General features: G+C 40.4%; 1 protein-coding gene across 1 annotated transcript in view; it reads left to right on the forward strand.

The window, feature by feature from the left end:
• The window catches only part of LOC104943421 (uncharacterized), a 63,975-nt gene extending 54,377 nt beyond the window's left edge, over positions 1–9,598 (forward strand). Inside the window, exon 8 of the mRNA XM_010768808.1 lies at positions 7,789–9,598. Coding sequence (XP_010767110.1) covers positions 7,789–8,013 — 225 coding nt within the window. The 3' untranslated portion in view covers positions 8,014–9,598. The remainder of the gene's footprint in view (positions 1–7,788) is intronic.
• The last annotated feature ends 1,160 nt before the right edge of the window (positions 9,599–10,758 follow it).

Consider the following 10,758-nt stretch of genomic DNA (forward strand, 5'->3'; position numbering starts at 1 on the left):
GGGGGGGGGGAAGGCACCAGGGGGAGAAAAGAAACTCAAATGTGTGCAGAGAGACAAAGAAACCTCCAGGGATTCGTAGGAAAACATGTGGCCGGGAAAGACAAAGAGAGAACGAATGAAATATCATAAAGAGTGAGACACACGACATTAAGAATCATCAAAGCGGAACATATTACAAGAACGGATAATATTATAAACAGGAATTAAAGAAGGTGAATAGAAGTGTTTTTTTGCGACAGCTAGTTTTATATTAATACGTTAAGCTTTTTCATTAGTTTCTAGCCGTTTCTTCCCTAATAATTCACTATAAGTATGTTTTAAAAGACCAAGCTGACCCGTTTTCTAAACCTTGTGGATGTATCCTAGAGTTTTTAAATCTCAGGATCAGTGTGGGTGGAGAAAGTGACTCTTCAAGACACCACTGTTGACCGAGTCACTGATATCACAACTGCCGGAGGACTCGTACTGAAGCAGGAGTTACATTAACTCTGTATATCTGGTACATCTGAATGTAAAGAGACTGGATGAACTGATAGTCTTCCACACATACCCATTTAACCAAACTAATCCAACCCATTATTGAGCATAAAATAATAGGTAATAATAGAAAGACTCATTTCAAAGATATAAAGAATCAAAAACCTTATGAATTTACAATAGATTATTTTTATCCAAATTGGATAAAGAAAACATGTTCAATGTGACGTAGGAAGTGCTGATATTTTTGCATTGAGGCAGGACAATTTAGGTTACCATTTGTGCACACGTCTATTCATATAATAACATTAGCAATAACCAACACAAATGTTAAAATAGTTGATCAAATATTACCTTTGTATGTCCTGTGTACTGTTATTGGAGCAACGTCGTAGTCCTTTTCTCTCTTTTTCAGATTTGTTGTTGTTGATGAAAACGTTTTTTACAAACATACTACAAACATTAGAAAGTCAATCCTAAATATGAAGATGAGTTAAGGATCCTCTTACAAGCTTTTCACCAAAGGTTTTTACATCCAATCTTTCTATTTGAAGGTCATTTTGAAACCCCTTTAATTCAGGACATTTTCCACCAACCACTTTAATTGAACTGCTTGCACCAACATCCAATAAAAACAATACAAGTCACCACAGAAAATGAATATTACTCTAATGCTATCATTGAGATAAGTAAGAAACTACTGTCCTTGTGACTCTGCATACTGAGCTTCAGGGTCTGAATGTCTGATTCTGCGGCACGTCTCCATAACAGGCCACTTGACACAGTTAGAGGTTAAACAGCCTCTCAAACAGCTGAGTGTTGCTCCACATGTCTCCCCTCCAGGATGTGATGCTCTAATGTTCTACCTTTTTCCCAAACACCGTTCATTATACACATGCTGTATTCTGTATATTTACGCTCCTGCATCCAATTTGCTATTCTGGAGCTTCGTGGATGCCGGTGTTTCTGAACACAGGTCACTGCAGTTCAGCTGAAAGTGTGCTGCGATACCAAACGCTGTTAAAGGTTTGCAGGTTGGCATTCATGTGTGCTCCATCTGTGGATTCATTCTGCATGATGGGAGCTTTAAGGGTGCTGATGCTTTTCTATAAACACAGTGTGTCCACTATAGCTTTACTAGGAGGGACATTTATATAGGACTAATTTGTTTTCCCCATTAATTTTTGAAGACATCATTCCTGACGTGATTATGTTCCCTCTTTACCATCAGAGACACGAGTCCCATGTGTTGTGAGGCTGAGGCACAAAAGTACTTTAAATGTACTCCAATGTTAATTCAGTAAACATGTTTGTGGTGCTTCACATCAGATATTTCATATTTAATCAAGACCACAATCGTTCCCAAAGTGCTTTGAGTGCCTAATCTTAAGCATTAAAACGTTCTTTTCATGTTTCAGTTGCTCAAAATAATACTACTAACAAAAGTATGCTTTGCTCGCTTAGATGTATGACAGGTAGGATTTATTACTATCATTGCATTGAGTTACTTTGTATTTTTCTAATCTTTTTGATGTTCTTTTCTGACTGAAGTGCAGTATTTGAGTAAGATTGAGGCGATCATCAGTGAAATCAATTTCTGGAGTAATCTCGTTCGATGATTGAGGTATAGCTCTTGTAGTGTAGTTATATTTTTAAATTTATGGGAGAGCCATGTTGCTGCTTATGTACCTGATCAAGGTCATACAGACTGAAACGTTGTGTACGATGTTTCAGCCGTAAGCGGACAGTGTGAGTTTGTCTCAATGTAGCTATATGCAGATGCAATACATGAAGTGTAGATATTAACAATGTGTTGAGTCCTGCTAATTGATTGACAGCATTATGTCGATTCACACATGTAATCTTAGCAGCATTATGTTTCTTTCTTTACAAAGTAAGATATGAACATGCTTTGTAGGGAAACAGGGTTGAATAAAGGCACATTGTAGAACTTGCTGTAGGTGTCTTATTTAGGTGATGAAATATAATACTGGGTAGACTCGTCTCTCCAATTTCCAGGCATGGTTCCAGTTGTTTATCCACTTGGCACTTAACAAAAGAAAAATTATGTTTTCTTGCATTTTAACAGTATTTTCTTCTCCTACCTACACACACACACACACACACACACACACACACACACACACACACACACACACACACACACACACACACACACACACACACACACACACAAACTGTACTGTCCCCTCTATATTCTGTCCCGCAGTTAGCTGTCTCATCATTCCAGATTTGTTGTTCTCCTCTCTTACCTCCTCCTCTCCGTCTCACACATACATAATGTACATTACACTCACACACACACACACACACACACACACACACACACACACACACACACACACACACACACACACACACACACACACACACACACACACACACACACACACACACACACACACACAGCGTGCGCAATTGTTTTCTCTCTAGAAGGCAGTTTGGCTCTGTGCCAGCTCTCATTATCACCGATATCTGTATACAACCCTCCACCCCCAGCCCCTTCCTCTGTCACATGCACACGCTCTACTCCATCACTGCCCCCCCCACACACACACACACACCCACACACACACCCACCCCGTAGCACTCATGCCGTGCATTCACACGCCTCTTAAAGACTGGCAGCGTGGCTGGTAACATGCTGGTTACATATGTTGCGTGCCTGCTGTCTTTGTCTGAGAAGTTGTTCGTTTGTGGCTGAGCACAAGCCTACGTGAGCCCAATGACAATAAGGAGTGGACCCTCGCAAGGGGGGGATACCATGGCTGGAGGAGGAGAGGAGGTGCAGCGAGGGAAACTCATAGGATGTGCAACAGTGACCTCTAGTGGCCTGAATTCATTTCTAACGTGCTGTTTCTTTGACCAAAGTAAGCAGCAGATTCTTCATGCTGTCAGTTAGTCAGAGCATTTCAAGCTAAGTCAACACATATTAACCTAACCAGTAAATAACTGTCTATTTGCTGCTATCTTTTGAGGATTACATTTACAAGGTTCGGAATTGGACTTCTATGGAGCAGCATATGCTCAATTATTATACAAAAAGGAAGACTCAAACAGTCTCTATTCAATTTAAAGGCACATATAGTCTTATTTATGTTGCATACTCGCACAAAAAATAGTTTTAATTAGTAATTGTATTGAGATGGTAACATGGGTGAGGCTGATGGTATATTATACTTTCATAATTGTCAGCAAATCCCATCTGAAAACAATCGATTGACCCGACAAACAAGTATTCGGTATCCAAATGCTATATATCTCTGTGCCAGAAAGCTAAGTGGTTGTCCAAAACGTTTCAAAACATGAATGAGCTGCTTTGTTGAAGATTGTTCATTCATTCAAATGAACGTGGGCATTGCAGTTTATTTTGAGTCAATCCCACATGGTAAACCAGCCCGCTGCCTTAAAAACTCGCTTGAGATCCATATATGAATTAATCAGCCACTGAAAATAGTCCAAGACAACTATGTTCTTCCTCTATTGTTGGAGTAACTTTAGATCAAAACTAAAGTTCCCTGCTATTTTATGAAAGTATTGATTTGACAATAAAAGCCAAAAAAATCGAACTAATATCGAAAATGTAAACTGAAGATGCTTTACCTTTCTCTAAAATCGGATAGAGGGGCTGACTTTAAAGTATATTATTGTTATATCTAACTGTGTTTTCCTTATTTTTGCCGCTTTATTGGACAATGTTGTTCTCTGGCCCCTTTTGTTGTCACAATCCCGCCTTTTTTAAATTCCCACTTGTTGTTTTGGCGGCATGAGAAACCAACATGTCCTCCAAGCTACACATGGCTAATCTCTGTAAAATAAGCTAATGACTCCGTTCAGGGAGGCCGGTATTGAAAGAGTCGCTGCTAAGCTAGCGCTAAAGCTAACTCTTAACGAGATGAGTAGACGAGTTGACAGTATTAATTATCTCACAATTAGCGCTCCCCAGTCTCAGACTAGCCACCAGCTGTTATCGTCTGAGGACTCTTTTTTTTTGGCCCGAGATTGGCCAGAGGTAGGTTGACAGGCCTCCTCTCAGGAACAGATGGCGGATGCATGGCTTGTTGGCAATCAGCACGTTTTTAGCTAATGACTTAATTAGCTATGCAAATTGACAAATCAGTGTGGATATTGTCATTTAGTTGAAAAGCTCACCTAAATTAATTAGCCTGATTAAAGCATAGTGGGGTGTAGAAGTGGTCGCTAGGGGGGGTTGGGCATGGCTTCGATAAATAAATAAACTGCCGGGAGGGGGAGGGTGTTAAGTTGTGTAGTTTTGTTTGTATGTTTACATCAAAGCTAGCTGGAAGTGATGATGTGTGTATGTGTTGGATTTGTTTGTACAATGTTGTGTGAGTGTGTGTACTTTGTTGTGTACAAGACAAAGGGTTAATCACAGTGTTTGACTCAGTGCAGGTGTGTGATTGTACAGTAATCTGGGTTTGTGTGTGTGTGTGTGTGTGTGTGTGTGTGTGTGTGTGTGTGTGTGTGTGTGTGTGTGTGTGTGCATGCGTGCGTGTTGCGGAGGAGATGAGCTGAGGAGAGCGGGCAGCGTTGACACACTAGGCCAGTGAAGCGTGCGCTCCATTTAACTGTAGCGCTTCCTCCTGGGTTACAGTGGGTGGGGCCAACAGGAGGTGCTTAGTCAGTCAGAGGATATTCACACACACACACACACACACACACACACACACACACACACACACACACACACACACACACACACACACACACACAAACACACGCACACACACACAGAACAATTTGACACATTTCCCGCTCTTATGTGCCCATCCCCCCACATGGATCACACCTGGCACATGCAATACATGTTCAGTGTCTATTCTTTGTATATTTACTGCAGTTGTTCATGTATACCAGTAGTCTGATACAATATGTACAGTTTGAAAGGCTGTTAAATGAAATGTGGTGATGATTAATGGTTTTTGTGTTTATGTAATAGCAGTTAAAACAGGACCGGTCAAATTTGACCACGAACACCAAAGTAAGGGGGGAAACGAAGACGATAGGAGGGTTAAATTAAGCACAGTACAGTGAATGTCCTTAGTCACACCCCCCACTGCTAAATGCTCATCACTGGAGTCCCAGGTGTCATTGGATAATGTTTAAATCTCTCCTCCTCTTCCTCGACCGGCTGTGAGAGGAGCGTCTGTGAGATATGTCGTACATGATGAGTATTGATCGAGGGGGGGAGGGGGGCAGAGTGTTGGGGGGAATCCGCTCTGTCTTTGGGAAGGTTTCATTTGAGGGGACGACCGTAGGGAGGTTCACTGCATACACAAACATCTGTCCTAAACACACACACACACACACACTGAAACACACTCACACACACTCTGCAACAGGGGGTCTGTGTTGAGAAATCCTTTGCATCGTAGCAGATTCTCGCTCAGTTGGGAGACAGAAAACATGAACACAGAAATAGATCAAACACTGTAAAGACATGAGCTGCTGATTGAAAGAGTTGTGAATGTTCCTCTTCATGACCTTGTTGTATTTATAACCCTACATTTGATTAAAATATGTTATTTCTTTCTCAATGTGAAATAGACAACATGCATATTCATGTATCTGAAGTAATGCACATGTTAAAAGGTCTTGTTAGCTTGATATTCAGACGCTGCTTTGGTCTCAGATGAAACAGATATGCATTCATTTCTTCTCTGGTGATTTCTCTCTCACTTTAGCATATTAATTCTGAATCGCCCCGAGGCTAAATATGGGCGCTCCTGCACGAATCTGAAAACATGTCACGGTGCTCGTGTAGAAATTGATTATATGTATGTACTATTTTTGTAAAACAGAGGTTAGACAGTTTTAAGAAAGTTAAACTGGTCAGAAAGTGGGTTAAGTTTCATAATAAGTAAGCACATTTAGCAAGAGGGGAAATCTTAACATATGTTAGTATTCTGATAAGATTGTGTCTATGTATGGTAAGCTGGAGCCTAGCAATAAGACTTCAAACATCTCTTTCATTAATCTTTACTTAAATATTTAAATAAAAACTAAATATGATATTTCTTTGCATACTTTCCTCAAGGAAGGACAAACAAATGTCTTAATTAGTAGAAGTATTTCTGATAAATATTAGTTTAAATGATTCTTTTCCTGAGTATAAATGGGTCTGATTTGTGTTTTTTGTTCTCCTTTAACTCATAGTAAATGTTTTTTTTAGATTGCCAAAGCAATTTATTTATTTCAAATCACTTGTCTGTGGTCAGCCGGTTGCTTAAGCAGAGCACTTGTAAAGATCTAATGTTAAATTATAAGTTGCTTAATTCAGTAGTAGGATATTAATGTTCACCCGAAACATTTCAATCTTAGAGGTGGCTACCTTAAAGGTCCCATGTCATGGCCATTTCCACTGATCATAATTCCATTGTTGAGGTATACTAAAAATAGAAAATACTGTGCAATTTTCCAAACTCACATTGGTTTCGCATACAGCATCTCTGTAAAGTATGTGTATTCAGCAGTATTCACTTTCTCCACTAAACTCCACTTTCTCCCCCCCTCCCTGTGAGCCCAGTGTGCTCTGATTGGTCGGTACGAATCGCGCTGAGCTCTGTGGAGGTGTGATTTCCTTGTTTAGCGATACACAGCCAAACTCAACCTGAACACACACAAAGTCACAGCCGAAATAAAAACAATAAGTGTGGCTTGATATCGAGTAAGAAAAAGGTTTATAGGTTGATAAACGCTGTGAGAATGGGTCTGCAGAGAGAATTTCGCGCGATCCCAACTGTCTGTTATCAGCCTGCAGCCAGGGAGGAGAGATCAGCAGAGCTGCCTGCACTGAGTGTGTGTGTGGATTGGTCAATTTGGTAACGGCTCCACGGACGTAACGTAACAGCTCCACGGATTGGCCCATTTAGTTCCTGGTACGTGCTTTCGTAAGCACGTACCCGGAAGAATCAAATGGATGATGACGTTTCACCAACGAGGCGCTTTGGGGAGGTATTTTCTGTGTTAGAGTTTTACTCGCTACAGGGTGTACTTTAAGGGTTTTGACTCTGCAGACCGCTTACATGCAGAAAAACCTTCATAACACACAAGGGGACGGGTAATAACCGGAAAAGCATGACATGGGACCTTTAATAAACTAAAAACCTAGCATCCTATGATTCTATTGAAACAAATGAAGTGGAAGTCTTACAGTGTGTAGGATAAAACAGTTGTAAACAACACAATAACTAACCTCATGTGAACCCACAAACATTAGTCATTTACTTACTTTTCAGTCTGTAAACGTGCTCTCCTCCTTGTTTTCAGGACGTGATGGTGGTGGGCGAGCCGACCCTGATGGGCGGCGAGTTCGGGGACGAGGACGAGCGTCTGATCACCCGTCTGGAGAACACGCAGTACGACGCCACCAACGGCCTGGACGACGAGGACGACTTCAACGGCTCCCCGTCTCTGGGGAACAACTGGAGCAGCAAGCCGTCCTCCGGCCAGGACAGCAAGCCGGAGAGCACGGCGCCTCAGCCCTCGCAGTAAAAACAAAAGAAGAAGAAGACCCTGACTCCGTGTGGACTGGACTTTTGAACCTCCCCCTTCCCTCCCTGAGGGCCTCATAACATTGTACTGAATCAGAAAAACTCACCACTGGCCGAAAAATATTCTGGATATTTTCTTCTTCTCTGAATCACTGAAACATCTTGGAGAACTGGCACAGCAATATCCCGAGAGACAACAAATGCATATGAGTCCTATGCACCTGTAATGTAAAAAAAAAAACAAGGCGTGGGTGGGTTTTTTTTGGGGGGGGGGAATTGTGGATCAAATGCTCCCTCAGTGAAAGCTCTGGTCTGGTGGATCGCACGGCTGTGATTGGTTGACCTGCAGGTCACAAGTCATCATGCTGACAGTAGGCAGAGGGGAGGAAAGAAGAAGAATAAAAACAACAAACAAAATGTCAAGGCAACGGAGGGAAGCGTTTTTAACAGAGCTGGTGGAACCACATTGGAGACAAATGAAGCATTGTTTGAGGCAATTGCATTTTTATTGGAAATCCAGTCGGCGGTTGTTTCGTTTCTCCTGTTGCTGTTTATTTCCATTTCCAATTAAGTGGGAATAAAAGTTCTCTACCGCTATCGACTCCATTCAAACGACGGGAAATCGTGTCCTAGGATGGTTTTTTCCACATTACCGCGGTCGTCACAGATTGTGATTTCATGCAAACCAGTTTGATTGTGTTCGTAGTCTATTGGTATTTTGCTTCTCTCAGAATCCTTTGCAGTCACGTTGTAATTTTTGCCGGTCAGTATGCGAACTTTGCTGACATGGATTAATGTTTTTTTTCCCCTCTCCTTTCGAAAAATTTGACTTCTTTCCCTTTAACGACCTACTCCCAAACTGATACTAAAGCCTTTTTCCTGCATGATTTTATAGGATTTTCATTTCGTTTGATATATGTACTTTTTAAAAAAACACATCAAGTCTGATTTTCCTTTTGGGTTCATCAGTTTGGGAACACTGTTACAAGGTGTGTAGCTCTGTAAATAGAGGTGGAGGCTATTTTGTCCACTGTAAATCAGCCACTGAAACCAGTTTGGATATGGCAGCTGTTTTGTTTTTCGCAGAAGGATCAGATTTCTGTCGGGTGGTTTGGATGGACGCTGGTTTGCTTCGCTCAAAAAACAAAACCCTCTGATGTCTCCCATCTTCTCTAGCTAGTGCACAACCAAAGCCACAACGTTAAGTCACATTTCTTGTATATTCTGTGACAAAAGAACAAAACAATTTTACATTTTGAGAAACAAAGCACAGACAAAATCCCATCCGCCCCACAGAAAACATTTGATATCCCCGTCTTTGTGCTCACAATTGTTCTTTAATCTTTAATTGAATTGATAATATATCCCTGATCTGAGTCAGCGACATTATGTCTTTCTACAATTGGATCTTATGGGTATTTATTTGTGCATTTGTAAGGAAGCTAACACATTTCTAAATATGTTTGAGCCTAGTATTATTAGACACCATTTGTACATTATATAGCAGAGGTGTTCAGTGTCATATCTGATGTCTGGTATGTATGCTTTACCATTATGTGTGCCAATAAACCGTGCTTACAAAAGAAGTTGGATTTGCTCATATGTATCATGTGTGCTTGCAGCATCTGTTTATTATTTGCTCTTCTTACTTTTAGCTCCGATTTTTTGGACGAATCATTGAAAACGCTGACCTTGAAACAGCAGATTATATCATTTTACATGAGAGGGAAGTCCTTAAAATGCTCCAGGACTGGATATAGACACATCTATCGAGGAGGAAAGTGTCGTTCAACTGAAAGCGTTTCAACAGCTGCTAACTGGACGTTGCAGTGAGACAGTTTTACTGATGCAATTTTGGAAATTTGATTTGCCTTATGGCTAAAAATTGTGAATTTGAAACCTAAGCAACTCAAATGTATGTAGAAAAATCTATAAAGCAAGTGTTGTGCTAATTTTCCCCTCTTCCTTGTATAAAACATCATGTTTTGGTGTAAGTCTCCCACAGAGCAAATGCCTTTTTTCTGAAGCTGCCCCTTTCTTCTGATATTTAATCATTCAGAGATAAAATAAAGATATGTTGACCCAAAGAACCCTCCGAAGACGAGCTTGCAAGATAATTCATGTTTTAAGTATGAAGTGTGACCTTTATCATAAACGTGCTCCAGTATTCAAACAATACTTCATTATGCTTACTTTATTGATATGCTCAAACTGTACATTCACTTTTGATTCAACATCTTAACTACAGGTTCATGCACCCCTACTCCTTGGAAATCACAATTAAGAACTGGAGTTTTAAGATGACATAATACTAGAGGTGCATTTGGGTGTGGATTTTCTGAATCCTTCAGAATCACAATTTGGTTTAGTGCCGAGTACGTTTTCACATACAAGGAATATGCTTTGTACTGTCTGTGGTATACATCAACACAATGAGATACATTAAAATGTCAAATAAGAGCAAACATCGCTTATGCCACATTTCTGTGAAACAAAATGTACAGTTTTTTGCATTTAAAAGTGGTAGAAGTGTGCAGAATAAAAAAATAGTCAAAGGAATGTGCTTCATGAGCTATTGCAGTTATGTAGTAGGACACTGACACTGCAAACAATGTACAGATCATCACTAGTTGGTTGTATTTGTGTTTCTTCACATCAATAAGGATATTAAACATTAGAACATTTTAATCTGGATTTTATAGCTGCATGTATCCTTCATCTTCTTACCTGAGTTACCTGAATACTT

Source organism: Notothenia coriiceps, unplaced genomic scaffold (assembly GCF_000735185.1).
Source record: "Notothenia coriiceps isolate Sejong01 unplaced genomic scaffold, NC01 NC01_scaffold00006076, whole genome shotgun sequence".
Classification (NCBI taxonomy): domain Eukaryota; kingdom Metazoa; phylum Chordata; class Actinopteri; order Perciformes; family Nototheniidae; genus Notothenia; species Notothenia coriiceps.